Source organism: Talpa occidentalis, unplaced genomic scaffold (genome assembly GCF_014898055.3).
Source record: "Talpa occidentalis isolate TD23 unplaced genomic scaffold, MPIMG_talOcc4v2.1 talOcc4.4, whole genome shotgun sequence".
Classification (NCBI taxonomy): Eukaryota; Metazoa; Chordata; class Mammalia; order Eulipotyphla; family Talpidae; genus Talpa; species Talpa occidentalis.
In genome coordinates this window covers 79,809,624-79,824,949 of record NW_023604295.1, presented here as the reverse complement: position 1 = coordinate 79,824,949, position 15,326 = coordinate 79,809,624, and the positions used below count along the sequence as shown (strand labels likewise).

Sequence of the window (15,326 nt, the reverse complement as noted above, 5' to 3'; positions counted from 1 at the left end):
AGCTAGAACACTGGATTTGATCTCTATTTTGCTACCCTTGAACTGGTCTCTTGGATCCTATCCCCTTTGCTCTTCTACTTATTTAAAAACATTTTATGTGTATGTGTGGTCTTTATATTCTTTTCATGTCTGTTGCTGTTCCTAGAGCATCTATGTTGAATTCATTTATTATGTTTTATTTATTATTAAAATAAACACTTTAGTCAGAATTGTGATCAGAATTGTGGACCTAGGGCCTCCCTGGTGGCACAGGGGGTTAAGCACAGCACTGTGAAGTTATCCGCAGCTTCTGCAGCACAAGTTTGATCCCTGGCCAGCCAGGGAGCTACCCATATGGCGCAGCAGACCTCTCCTGTCTCGCCCACTGCTCCCCTCAGCAGTGTACTCCAGTCAGTCTGCCTGTTCTGTTCCCCGCTCTGTCTCTGGTGAATCCTCTCACCCCCTGCACCTCTGGCCTGTACCCCAGTTCTTGTATGCATAAATAAATAAATCTTGAAAAAAAGAAAGAATTGTGGACCTAGTGCCCAAAGAATGACTACACCCAAAGTTTTACAGTATTAAATAGCCCATTTTATTCAATAATAACTAAATTCCTATTTATGTTGTATACTATATTAAATATTGGAAGAGTACACATTACCTAAGGAAACTCCCTGTCCATAGGGTAGTTTGGTCATTAGGCCCACTCTATTTCAGAAGCCAAGGTTGCTATGAGGAGCTACACAATCTTTACCTTAAGGAAACTGACAGTCAGATATCAATGCAAATATGAAACGTTATAAAGACCGATAAAATTAAATCCTGATTTCAGTGGAAAGGAGTAGTCAGCTCTACTTTAGTGGGAGGTAGGAGTCAGAGGAGTGCAGAATAGGCCAGACAGGGCTCAAAGTTGAGCCTTAAATGTAGGTTAGACATCTTACCGTATAGCAAGGGTGGAGGGAGTTTCTGAAGAAGCAGAGACACAGAGGTGATACAGAGTAGTGCATTCAGACTGCTGTAGTTCAAATAATCTGGAGTACAGTGTATGGAGTGAAGAATATTTAATGAAGAAAGCGGAGTCAAGCTCATGGACTTCTCAGTGTACACTGAGTTGTTGGTAGGTACTGCAGGAGAAGTGGGTGGTGGAGCAGGCAGGAGAGCAGGCAGAGGATTTAGAGCAAGGTAGTGGCATAAATTGGTTTGTATTTTTATGAGATCCATCCTGTAGGAAGCTTTAAAGTGAAATAGAGACAGAGTAGTTCAAACTGCTGTGTTATGATAAACTGAGACAACCCTTAACAATCATTTAAAAATATTTTTTGTCACTAAGTTTAATTTTTTGACTTTTAAAAAACTTTTATCTCCATGTTAATAAGTGAGCTTGCTTTATGATTTTGTTAGACTGTCTCTGTTCAATTTGATAGCAAGGTAAGACTACTTAGGTAAAGATCGCATGTATCTTCACTCATTTTCTGGAGTCTAGAGATATTTTATAATAGAAAATTCTATTTTTTTCCTTGAAGGTTCAGTTAATATCACCTACAAATTATCTAGAGTCTTTAATTTTGAGGATATGGGGGGTTTTTCTTAACTGATTCAATTTCTTTAATGGCTACTGGATTATAACAATATTCTTTTTATTCTTGATTGAATCCTATAATGTATTCATTTCTAAAAAATTGCCTACTTTATAACAAATCTGTTCATTTTCAAAGTTATCTGGATAAAGAAGCACAAGAATCTTTTGAAGGAGATGGACATTCTGTATCTTATTTGTGAAGGGAGGGTCACATAGGCACACATATGGCAATTGTGTTTTGTAGACACAACTCACAGTAAATAAATTAATTATACCTTATAACATTGGTTATCATTTATCCATAGAAAACTATACATAGTATATTATTATGATCTAAAAATTTATCGTTTGTACTTTTAGATAGTTTTTTGGGGGCATTAATATTGCTTTTTAGGTTAATCTCATCTTCATGAGTCTTATTAAAAGGTTTGTCTGTTTCATTATCTGTGAAATAACTAGCTCTCTGGGAAAAGCCCTCAGCACCCTTGTGTCCCTGATCTTGATGCCACATGACCTTATAGTATCCCTCCCAGCAACATGTGTGAGAAAATGAGTGTGCAAGCCCAGATGACCCAAGAGGGAACACTTGGGGCAGAGGTCAGACTTCAAGAGTTGAAGGGACGGGATTCCTTCCTTTCAGCTGCCCAGGATAGCTAGCAGATGGGGTTCAAGAGCTACAGGAGGCAGTTTCCTCTGTGCAAATTGAAAGGGCTGAAATATTATTTGGTCTTTGAGAACATCCCTCAGAATACTTGAGGAGGGCGTTGCAACAATGTAGATTCTTTAAGAACTGGGTTCTGTCACTTTTGCATTCAGACTCATGATTTTGGTTCTCCATACATAAACCTTCCTTAACTGGCAGACTGATGAAAATAGACAATGGAATCTGAATATAATACAATACCAGTTAATACTACTAAATAGCTGATATATTTTACTGTCTCAAAATTCATGTGTTTGTTTTACCGACTAAATATATTTGCCGTTACTTAATATAATTCATATTTTTCTTTTTGTTAAAAAGAAGAATGCACCTAGTATTATGGATTTGAGAGAGCTAATTATACTTCATTGTTTCATGTAAAAACTTTATTGCTTTTATTTTTCTTATGTTCAAGTGCATTGTAGTATAAAATGTCATAAAATGTGAGAAATTCTTTCATAATGCAGTGCTTATAATTATATGAACTGAGGAAGTAATATCCTGATTAGAAGTATATTCAGAGATGCCACTCTTAGTTGTTTTGGGCCTCATTCAAAATTAGCAGGTGCTGAGTAACAAACAGATGTACCCAAAATGTTGAATATCATCCTCCCTGCATATAAGAAAATTATGTGTTTTTGAAAGCTTGAAAGGAAAACCTACGTTTTGGGCAGGACTCATTTACTTACAAAGTCTTGCTCTGCTGTGAGATGTGCTTTTACAGAACCCAAGTTCTTTGTCTTAAAGTTTAATTAGAGCCCCTGAAATTGGGGGAGGGGGGGAAAAGGTACATACTTGAGTAATCCTGTATCTTGTTTCCTTGTGCTATTTTGCCTTTTATGTATCTGGGTGACTTTTGTTTCTTTTGCTTAATCTTATGGAATAGTTGAAAACTCAAGACTGAAAGCTATTGTATAGTTTGTTAGGTTTGCCATACTGTGACTTAATCAGCAGTTTTGTACTTTCTCACAGTTCTGGAGGTTGTAAATCTGAAGTCAAGCACCTTCCCCCATGTCTTCACATGTTGTATTAGTCAGCATTATCCAGAGAAACAGAACCAACAGGATGGAAAGAGAGAGAGAGAGACAGAGAGAGAGAGACAGAGAGAGAGAGAGAGAGAGAGATTTTAAGAAAATAAGCTTTTTCAATTTCTACTGGGGAGACTTTGGAATCTAAAATCTGCAGGTTAGGCTGGCATGTTGGAGACACAGGGAAGAACTTCCATTCCAATCAAAGGCAGTCACAAAGCAGCATCTTGCTCAGAGGTCAGTCTATGATCTATTAAGTCCTTCACTTTACTGGATGAGGCGCACCCACATCAAGAGAGTACTCTGCCTTACTTAATGTCCACCAATTTAAAATCTCATCCAGAAAACATAGTATCAGAAACATCCAGAATAATACTTGACCATGTATTTGTGTACCATAACCCAGTGAAGTTGACAGATAAAATTAACCATCACATATGCTCTTCCCTATTTTCTATCTCTGTCCAAATTTACTCTTCTTATACGGATACTGGTTATATTGGATTAGGCCCTCTTCTGATAACTTTGTTTTAATTTAAGATTCAGTCTCCAAATACAGCCATAGTCTAAATCTTGGGAATGAGGACTTAAGCATGTGAATTTTGAAAGAATATAATTCATCTTATAATAGCCATTAATTTAAAATTAAGCATCAACAGATAGATAATTCAAAAGAAAAAAGTACTCTTAATAATGAAAATAGGTTATTTTCTCTAACTTTTGGGTAAAGCATGTTTATGAATCCTCAGATAAACCAATTAACCAAAATGGAAACTTCTTCGATACTTACATTTCTACAAATTGGTTTGAAGTTGATTTTATTTTCCTTTGCCAAGAATAATTTCATTATCTCAGTATTAGATTTTTAAAAATTTCTTATTCCAGTTATATCTGGATTTCTGCTGGTTTTCATTTTGTGTTTTTAAATTTCACAGCAGAGTGCAATGTGTAACATGTTTTTATCTTGAGTTATGAACTAAGTTGGAGTTGTTATGAAAACAATCATGTTTCAACTTATTCTGGCAATATAAGAAATAAACATTGAGGATATTAACAAGAGAATATAAAATGTGCACAGATCAGGACAGCCTCAGTTCTTTTATTTATTTAATTAATTTTTAAAGATTTATTTATTTATTTGTGTAAGCACTGGGTACAGTCAGAGGCACGGGAGGGTGAGAGAATTCACCAGAGCCAGAGCAGGGAGTAGAACAAGCAGAGTGACAAAGTACACTGCTGAGGGGAGCAGCGGGCGGCAGGAGAGGTCTGTGCGCCACGTGGGACCCTAGGTGGCCGGGGATCAAACCAGAGCTACAGAGGCTGTGGGCAGCCTCGCAACCCAGCGCTCAACCGCTGCGCCACCGGGGAGGCCCTTCAGTTGTTCTTTTAAATCATAAATGTAATCTTTTAATATTACATTTTATATCAGTATCTTATATTGCTTATATTTTTCAAATCTGTTTAATTAGAGGCAAAGTGCTTCCCTATCTCTGATACTGAATAAATGCTTATTATCCCTTTCATTTGCAGATAACAAAGAGATTTTCATTTCCAAAGCAATTCACAAGTCCTTCATAGAGGTTAATGAAGAAGGCTCAGAAGCTGCTGCCACTTCAGGTGCTAAGTTGTTTTCTAAAATCTTCACTTTTGCTAGATTTTTTTTTAAGATTTATTTTTATTCATTTATGCATACAAGAACTGGGGTGTAGGCCAGAGGGGTGTATGTGGGGTGTGTGTGCATGTGTGTGTGTGCGTGTGTGTGTGTGTGTGTGTGTGTGTGAGAGAGAGAGAGAGAGAGATTCACCAGGGACAGCAGAGGTTTTCTGTGCCATGTGTGGGTTAGCTCCCTGGCCAGGAATGAACTCAGGCCACAGCAGTAGTAGCATGATTGTGCTGAGACTTTAACCCTTGCACAACCAGGGAGGCCCTAGATTTGTATTTTTTTGAAGCACATTTGGATGGGAGGTAGAGGTCTTTTTCTGAACCATGCCCCAAACCAGTTTTGCTCTCACTCTGTTCTTCCATAGAAATCAGGCTAGTGCTGAACCAGCTAGAATTTTCTAAATAGTGTGTCAAGCATCGCTCACACCAATGTTCCTATGCAGAGTAACTCCTATATCTTATTTTCTCTCAAATTAGAGACCAGGGATGCAGGGGTCCTGCTGGGAGGTTGCCAAGATGTACTCTCCCTCGGACTGGTTGCTCTGTAGAATAGATTGACCTGTGGTATTGCCTGTTTAATATTTTAAATATTTCTACCTACACATCTGAGTATTCTTACTTGTGGAACATAATTACTTATGAAAGTTAGTTCTCAATTTTTTCAATGAAAATTTTGATTTTTTAAAACTATCCATGTGAACAAGAATATATGATAACATGTAATCAGTGATTTAAATGGAATAATAATGATGATAATAATTTTAGCTAAATAATAAAAAATGACATAAATCACATGTCCAAAACAAAATGCTAAATACTCTTGATAATTTTGATAGTTTTGTCTTTCCTAGATCAGTAAGAGTTATTTTTCTGTTGCCTTTATTCCCTCCTTTTGTTTGTTTAGATGTATTTCAATATCATGATCAATATCTGTTATCAAATAGGAGTAAGATTCCCTTCATCCCCTGGACTCTGGGGTAAAATGTAACATATTTGCACATATTATTTCTAACTTCTGCATAAATGTGTCCATTAAAAGAATTTATCAATTAAAACAGTATTTTCAGAAAGAAAAAAAAACACAGTAGTCTATTGTGGGCTGGGGCTATCAAGAAAGCTTTAAATCTTATGCAACTTAATATTGACCTCTTCATGACAAAGAATCATCTTGCAGCAATTTTAAAATGCTTATTCCATAATAAGGATCCCCAGGGAATTTAGTTTCTCAGTACAGGAAACACCACTGCATTTCTCACTGTTGTGTTTTCTCTTTAATCACTGCCATTCTGTGACTAGTAATATAAAAATACTTATTTCAGACAAAAGAAATAATAATTTGAGAATATAAAGAAATTTTCTTAGGGTTTTTTTTTTTTCCTGTTTTGTCTGTTCTTTATTTCTTCCTTCTCTTCAATCAAAGGTCATTTTAGTAAAGCTATAGTAAGAATAAAATTTTTGTAACAGGCAGAATAAATTGCCCTATTATTTTTGGTGGGATATAGAGTGTCAACTGTGTGCTATATGTGTTTGCTTAAAGATCAAGAAGAAATGTTAGCATATTTGCAGTTTTTCTTTTTCAGTCATTAGAATTTGTTTCCTGTGAATCCTTGCCTTTTTTTTTTTTTTAAGATTTATTTATTTATTTATACAAGCACTGGGTACAGTCAGAAGCGTGGGAGGGTGAGAGAATTCACCAGAGCCAGAGCTGAGAGCAGAGCAGGCAGACTGACGTACACTGCTGAGGGGAGCAGCAGGCGTTGCAGGAGAGGTCGCCATGTGGGACCCTCGCCTGGGGCCTGCGGATCGAACCAGTGCTTCAGAGGCTGTGGGCAGCCTCGAAACCCAGCGCTCAACCGCTGTGCCACCGGGGAGGCCCTGAATCCTTGCTTTTTACATTAGACATAAATGGTTTGGAGAAATTATTCATTAGTCCTTATACTTCTGTTGGGTGGTAAGGACGTCCTGAACAAACTCTACAGACAGGTTTTATGGACCCCATCCCCGCTCCAGCCCAAAGAGATACCAAGGCACCAAGGCCTACAAATCCCATAATGTCATCACCACCGAAGGGAGGACTGCTGGGAAATGAGGGTGGAGTTAAGCAGCCAGACCTGGTATATAACCAGACACCTGGGCCTGGGGTTGGTTTTTCGCTGGACTTCAGCATGCAGTTGGGGTCCCAGCTCAGCCGAACTGGTAGGACGAATTCCCCAATTTATCTCTCCTTATTTCTACTTGAGTTATTCCTTTTTTCATTTTCCTCTTTTTGTAAAGAAACCTTTATTAGCCTTTTTGTGTGCGTCTGCAATTAAGTCTCATTCTACGTTCCTTTGAAGCATGCAGATGAGGGCCCACAGTCAGGCCAACCTATTTCACATTGGGGTTGCCCTGTAACACTTCCACAGACGTATAATTACTTTCTTTCTGCACTGTAGGAATGATTGCAATTAGTAGGATGGCGGTGCTGTATCCTCAAGTTATTGTCGACCATCCATTTTTCTTTCTTATCAGGAACAGGAAAACAGGTAAGTATGTTGGTTGAACAGAACTTTACTTAATGAGCCAAAAGTAAGCTTTTTTTAATATTGAGAACGTTTTCCCACAAGAGTTATCAGATAATTTATAATGTTTGAATGATTTTTTTAATGAAAAAAATTATTTCTTTTGATTTTTAGAACATCACTAATTGTAAGCAAGAAGGAAAATAAATACCCCTTTCTTTTGTTCACCCTCTTTTGTTCACTTCCAAACCAATGCAGGTACAATCCTATTCATGGGACGAGTCATGCATCCTGAATCAATGAACACAAATGGACATGATTTTGAGGAACTTTAAGTCATTTCATTTGAGTAACAAGGAATATAGTAACTAAGTTCATAATGTTTGCAACTGGTATATATTTAAGATTTGTGTTTTAGAGTGTATCTAAAGATAATATTTAAAATAGCTGCAGATAAAAACAGTGTTTGTAAATTATAAGCAAACTTGTCTAGGAATGTTATCAGTGTTACTGAGGTAATGGTCTTGTCATGTCACTGTGTTTGTTGTGCCGGTATCTAAAATAAAAGTACATACTGAACTTGTTACTATCTCTGGTTTTCATTTTAGAAGTTGAGGTATAAAGATACCTCTAGGTGAAATTTGGAAACAAGAATGTTTCTGGACACCTTTAATCTTTCAATCATGCAGTATCAGAGCACAGACGTATATTAACATTAGTCCCATATTACATAACAAGGGATAATAAGTAAGGTGAAGACTAGTGCTCCACAAAGGTTTTAACTGTCATTTATCTAAAGATGGCATATTGTGTAATATAAAAGAGTGCAGACTCAACATGGCTCTATGGCAAAACTTACAATGGTAGTAGGACTGAGCAAACCTATAGATTATAGCTGTAACTACTATGTCTTTAAAAATCCACTTGAACTCAATAAACATAATTTTAAAAAATACTCTTGACTTTATAAACCTGATGTAGAGTACACTCATGGTATATCACCATGTTGTTGTTGTTGTTGTTTGCCACAAGCAAAATGCAAAGGAAAACAAACTCTCAAAATCCTAAAATGAATCATGAGCAAATTAATAATATACCTTTTGGTATGTTACCAGAGGATTAAGAAAAAGACCAAGCTAGTAAAGATACTGGAAACTGACAGGCCATGAGTTGAATGCTGCAACAGATATGTTCCAATTTCTTCTTTGTGGGAGGTTTTTGTATTTTGAACTTGAATATCTTTATTTGCCCTACCATATTCTTTTGGTTTTTTTTGGAGCATTGTTTTCTTTTGTCTATTTTCTCACATCATTGTACTCCCCTTGGGTGTAGTCCCTGTAGTTCTCCCACCACCACAGCACCCCTGAACCATCACCACAGTCCCTTGTGCACTTTCCTCCCCTCTTCTGACCCTTCTCCCTTGCTGTTTGCCTCAAATTATGGTCAGCTTGCAAGTTTTGTCTTATTCCTGACCCATAAGTGAAGTAAGTCAGAAGGAAAAAAATATCAAATGGTTTCACTTTTTGGGAGAGTTTTGATTACTGTTTCAGATTGCCCTTTGTATGTAATTGGTCTTCCCAGGTTTGTCTCGGATGGTTGTAGATTTCTAAGAATCAGCCCAACTCTTTTAGGTTATTCAATTTACTAGCATATACATGTCCATACTAATCTCTTATGATTATCTATATTTTGTAGACATCTGTTGTAACTTCTCTTTCATTTCTGATTCTATTTATTTGAATTTTCTCTTTTTCTTTATGAGACTAGCTAGAGGTTTGTCTGTTTTGTTCATCTTTTGGACTGTCTTTTATTGCCATTTCATTAATTTCTATCCTATTTTTATTATTTCCTTTGCTATACTGCCTTTTATTTTTGTTTGCGTATCCTTTACTAGTTCTCCTAAATAAGAGATAAGATTATTTGTTTCAGTTCTTTTTTGTTTCTTAATATGGACTTGTATACTTACAAATTTCCCTCTTATTACTGCTTTTGCTATGTCCCATGGTTTCTGGTAGGTTGTGTCCTCATTTTCATTTCACTCAAGGTATTTTTTTGATTTCTCCTTTGCTTCCCACATTAGCTCAATAGTCATTTACTAGTGTGTTGTTCAGTTTCCACATGTTAGAGGTTTTTCTGCTTTATTTTTGCGGCTGATTTCTAGTTTTGATTCCTTGTGGTCAGGAAGTTGCTTGGTATGATTTCCATCTTCATTAGTTTATTGATACTTACTTTGTTATTCAATATTTGGTCAATCCTAGAGAATGTCCTATGTGCACTTGAGAAGACTGTGTATTCAGATTTTGGGGGTTGCAGTACCCTATAAATGTCTTTTAAGCCCAGGTGGTCTAATTCTTTCTTGAAGCCTGTTTTGTCCTAATTTATTTTCTATCTGCTTTCTCTGTCCAATGGTGAATATGTGGTAATTTTTCCCCAAGTGTCTGCTTTCAGATTCAATAATAAAGGCCTTATATATTTTGATATCCCTTTATACATGAGTATATATTGGTGAGTGTTCTATCATCTCAGTTTATTGCTCCCCTAATCATTATATATTGTCCATACCTTTCTCTGGTTACTTTTTTTTAGCTGAACATCTATTTTATGTAATATGAGTATGACTGTCCCTGTCTTACTTTGGGTTCCATTTGTTTATAGGATTGTACAAACAATCCTATGTTTATATTTGGAACTCAGGTGTGTTTCTTGGACAAGTTGGAATCTGCTTTCTGATTCAGCCAACAACTGTTCTGTGCCTTTAGAATGGAGAGCTTAGTCTATTTATATTTCATGTGATTATTTCGGGTATAAAGGTTTGATACTCCCATTTGGTGCAAAGAATGTTTCTCTTTATTTCCTTGTTCAGCTATTTGCTGATATTCTTCTCTTTGATATAGATATTTAATTTTATTGGCAGAGAAGCTAGTGTTTACAAACTCCTTCAACTTCTGTTTGGCTGAGAAGGCCTTTGTTTCTCACTCATATCTGAAGGAGAATCTTGTAATAAAGAGTATTCTTAGCTGGCAGTTTTAATCTTACTTTTATTAATTTTTTTAACTTTTTTTTTTTGTGCATCATTGTTCATTTTTAAGCAATATTTGCTTCCCCCACCCCCTCAGGTGTAGTCCCCATAGAGTTTCCTTCACCAATGCACCTGTGCACCATCACCACATTCCCCTGTGGTCCTCCCTCTCTCCCTCCCTCCCTCTGATCCCTCTTCCTCCTCCTCCCCTGCAGGATGTCTCTGGTTTATAATTGTCTGTTTTTGCTTTGTTGTGTTTTGTACTGTTACTATTTTTTTACAATGATATCTTAACTTGGTTCCCCTATATTCCCGCTATAAGTGAAACCATCTGATATTTTTCTTTTCCTTCTGGCTTATTTCACTGAGCATAATTCCTTCTAGGAATTCCTTCTAGGAATTCATTTTAGGAATTCCTTCTAGGAACTTTGCTGCAAATGGCATGAGTTTATCTTTTTTGATTGCTGAATAACATTCCATTGTGTATATATATCACATCTTCTTGATCCAATCATCTATTTTTGGGCATATGGGCTGTTTCCAGGTTTTACCTATTGTAAATAGTGCTGCAGTAAACATAGGTGTACAGGTGTTCTTTTGAATCAATGTTTTTGTGTCCTATGGGTAGATCCCTAGGAGTGGAATTGCCAGGTCATATGGTAGCTCCATTTTTAGTAGAGTGAGGAACCTCCAGATGGCTTTCCATAGTGGTTGGACCAGTTTGTACTCACACCAGCAATGTAGGAGAGTTCCTTTTTCACCACATCCTCACCAAGATTTGTTGTTGCTTGTTTTTTTGATATGTGGCATTCTTACTGCTGTAAGGTGGTATCTCAGTGTGGTTTTAATTTGCATTTCCCTGCTTATAAGGGATTTTGAACATTTTTTTCATATGCCTGTTGGCCATTTGCATTTCCTCTTTGGAGAAATATCTTTTAAGTTCTTCTACCCATTTCTTGACTGGATTGTTTATTTTGTTTTTGTTGAGTCATGTGAGTTCTTTTTATATCTTTGTGATCAGTCCCTTATCATTTGAATAGAATGCAAAGATTTTTTATCAGTAGTGGGGTATCTCTCTGTTTTGGTTAATGTCTCTTTTGCTATGCAGAAGCTTTTCAGTTTGTTGTAATCCCAGGTGTTTATCTTTGCCTTCACTATCACTGCTTTGGGTGATGAGTCTTTAAAGATGTTTCTGAGATGTATGTCTTGTAGTGTTTTCCCTATATTTTCTTCTATATATTTTCAGGTCTTATGTTTCAGGTCTTACGTTTATATGGTTTCAGGTCTTATGTCCAGTTCTTTTATCCATTTTGAGTTGATTTTTATACATGGTGAACGGTAGTGGTCTAGTTTCGTTTTTTTTCATGTGGAGGTCCAGTTTTCCCAGCACCATTTATTGAACAAACTGTCCATGTTTCATTGCATATTCTTTGCTTCTTTGTCAAAGATCAGTTGTCCATATAAGTGTGGTTTTAGTTCTGGACTTTCTATTTGGTTCCATAGGTGAATCCAGATAGGGAAAGAAGTAAACCTATCACTATTTGCAGACGTTATGATAATATTCATCGAGAACCCTAAAAACTCCACAGAAAAACTACTCAAAATAATCATCCAGTTCAGTAAAATAGCAGGATACAAAATCAACACAAAAATCAGTAGCCTTCCTATACACAATCAATCTTTAGAAGAAGAAATAAAAAAAAATCCCTTTTATAATTGAAACAATAAAATCAAATGCTTGGGAATAAACCTAACAAAAGAGGTGAAAGACCTATACAAAGAAAATTATAAAACACTGTTAAAAGAAATAGAAGAAGACACAAAGAAATTGAAAGACACCCTCTGCTCATGGATTGGAAGAATCAACATTATTAAAATGGCCATCCTCCCAAAAGCAATATACAGATTCACTGCTATTCCAATAAAAATCTCAATGACATTCTTCAAAGAAATAGAACAAATACTGATGAAATTCATATGGAACCACAAAAAACCACAAATAGCCAAAGCCCTACTGATGAAAAAAAAGGAGAAAGAAGGTATCACACTTCCAAACTTCAAGCTATACTACAAAGCCATAATAATTAAAACAGTTTGAGATTGGAACAAAAAAAGGCAGTTTTAATCTTTAAGTATTTTTTATCATGTCATTACATTCTCTCCTTGACCAGAGTATTTATTCAAGAAAGTCAAATGAAAACCTGATCAAGGTTCCTTTATAGGTTATCTGCTTCTTCTACTCTATCCAGCTTCAATATTCTTTCTTTGTCTTGGACATCTAGAAGTTTTACTGCTATAGTCTGATATAGGTAACCTGGTGTTTTGTTTTGTTTTGTTTCTTTTTTTGCTTCATGGGTTTGAATATTTAGTTTCTTTTTTAGGTTTAGGTAGTTTTCCTTTAATACTTCTCTTAAATAAGTTCTCTGTTCCCTTTCCTCTCTCTTTCCATTCTTGAATAACCGTTATTTTTATATTCACCTTTTCTCATGGAATTGAATAATTAAAGTGTTTCTTCATTTTTTCCCCCATATCTCTCTTTCTTCTTCCACCTATTTTTTTTTTTTTGGTGCATTATAATCTTTAAGGTCATTTACGTTATATGCCATATGTTCTATTCTACTTCTGAATGTAGCTTTCTCCAGAATTTTTACCACCCCATTGATCTGTTTTTATGATGATTCTCTGATATTTTTTCATTTAATGTTTCTATTTTAATCTTCTGTTTATTAATCTTATTTATCATCATAGTCATTGTTTTGTTCTGAGTTTTCTTGTATATCTTTGATCAGTTTTTCTGTATTTTATTTCGTTTCTTTAAATTTCTTTTTCTTGGCAATTTTGAACTCTGTGCCTAATATAGGGAAAAGATCTTCCATTTCTTTGTGGTTTGTGAGATTTGTTCTCTCTTTCTGGTGAAGTATTCTCCTTAGGACTCAAGGTGCCCTTTGTTGTAATTTTCAATTTCCCTCTTGTTAGTTTTGTTTAAAGTTGCTATTTGTTTTTGTTTCTTAATAGTGCAGAGCTTCCAGCTGATAGCTTTGTATGTCAGTGAGAATTAATCTGTTGCTGCTGAGGATGGAAATGGGGTCAGGAGGGGTCTATAACTAGTAAATGTTTTTTTGTGGGTACAAGGGAGGCAACTCATGTCTGTGGTGCCACTGATAGCCCTAATCTCTATTTTCAGATTAAAATCTCTTCAGACTGAGGGGAAAGCTTTCTGTGCAGCTTCATGCATCACTTTCCAGTTCTATTTCACAGTATCCACTCCAGCCACAGAGAAGTAAGGGGAGAGAGTCTCACATTTCTGCACTTTGTCTTCACTGGGGTCCTCTATAATTGCCTCATCCCAGCACTTCTATGCACATAGCCTCATGGTTTGTTAGGTCCACACTAAGCAGTTCTGCCCTCCATGTTATGATGTTATCATGGGAATTTGGATATGAACCCTAGAGTCTGCATTAGTGACCAGTGCTTCTTGTTGTTTAGAGTTGAATTTCCTCGGTGTCTTTTCTGTCATGTATGATCAGCATTTTTCAGATGTCCAGAGGTTATGCTAATATTGCCCCAAGTCACAGCATCCCGAGTCCAATGCCTGCCTGGAGTTCTTTAAATATTCTCACAGGAGTGATGTAGGGAAACTCCTCAGACACCATCTTTACTCTCTTGCCCAATAAAGTTATTTTTGAAGGAATTTTGAAGCTTCTATATGCACATAAAAATAACTTAGGGACAGAAATATGTGCCTTATGAAGACAGGGATAGTGTTTCCAGAGAAGTCTCAATTTTTTTTTTTAACTAGTTTTATTCAAAATATAGAAAGCCATTTAACATTAATGGGCTACAAGCTAAAGTTGCATCATGTTCATATTGGTTTCTGATTTTTATGAGACGCAGATTTGTGAAAGGAATGTTTAATTAATGAAAGAAGTGCAAACAAGAAATCATACTATCCTTTGTCTACATTCTTTAGTATGTATTATATATAGATAAACTTTCCTCTCTTTGAAAATTACAGCCTCTCTGTTTATTTTTAGAAAAATAGAGTAGTTATTTCTGACATATGGCAGGTTCCAGAAAATCTTTCATCACAGCTTCTAAATGATATCACAGTTTTTTTTTTTCTTTTTCTTAAGTAGGAAACAATGTTTCATCTCATTTTTCTGAAAGTTTTGTGATAACTAGTGAATATATAAATTTGACATTTGTTCACACAATTGTTCCTTGTTCTGTTATGCAAGGAAAATTGCTGAACAGAAAGTATCTATTTTTTCCATACAATTGAGTGAATATCCTCTTTTGTTATTATTTGCCCAAACATTTATAACCTGATGCCTATGGAAAAACATGGGCTTTGGGATGAGAAAAAACCAACTTTAAACCCCAGATCTGACATTTGAAAATTACAAGATATCTATATTTGGAACAAGTTGCTTAATATTCTTTTTTAAAGAAAATATTATTTTCTATTAAGGTAACATTGGTTTATAACACTACATATATGATGTAGAAATAGAGGTTCACACCTCTTCAAATGCATGTTACCAAACTACACCCACCACCACAGCACCATGAATCCTTCCCTGCTGGTTAATTTTTATCTATATATTCAAATAACATCTACTGCATAGGTTTATATTAAGGATTAAATAAATAATATTTATGAAGCATATAAGAGGTATTTGACTTACATCAGTCACTCATGAATGACTACCTATTAAATTTAATGTTATCATATTTTGGCTTTTCTAAGGTATATCATTTTTCATATATTAAGATTTATGAAAGTCCAGAGATCAAAGGTGATTTTAAATTGCTGTAAAGTTAACAGTCATGACTTAGATGACCGTACCAGCAT

The 15,326-nt window shown here is 35.7% G+C and overlaps 1 protein-coding gene across 2 annotated transcripts in view; it reads left to right on the top strand.

Annotated features, from left to right (window-relative positions):
• Positions 1–8,035, top strand: part of SERPINI1 (serpin family I member 1) — a 96,197-nt gene extending 88,162 nt beyond the window's left edge. For both annotated transcript variants that reach the window (XM_037525747.1, XM_037525746.1), the window contains exons 7-9: positions 4,820–4,906; positions 7,387–7,476; positions 7,711–8,035. In XM_037525747.1, the coding sequence (XP_037381644.1) occupies positions 4,820–4,906; positions 7,387–7,476; positions 7,711–7,787 (254 nt within the window). In that variant the 3' untranslated portion in view covers positions 7,788–8,035. The remainder of the gene's footprint in view (positions 1–4,819; positions 4,907–7,386; positions 7,477–7,710) is intronic.
• Positions 8,036–15,326: the final 7,291 nt, after the last annotated feature.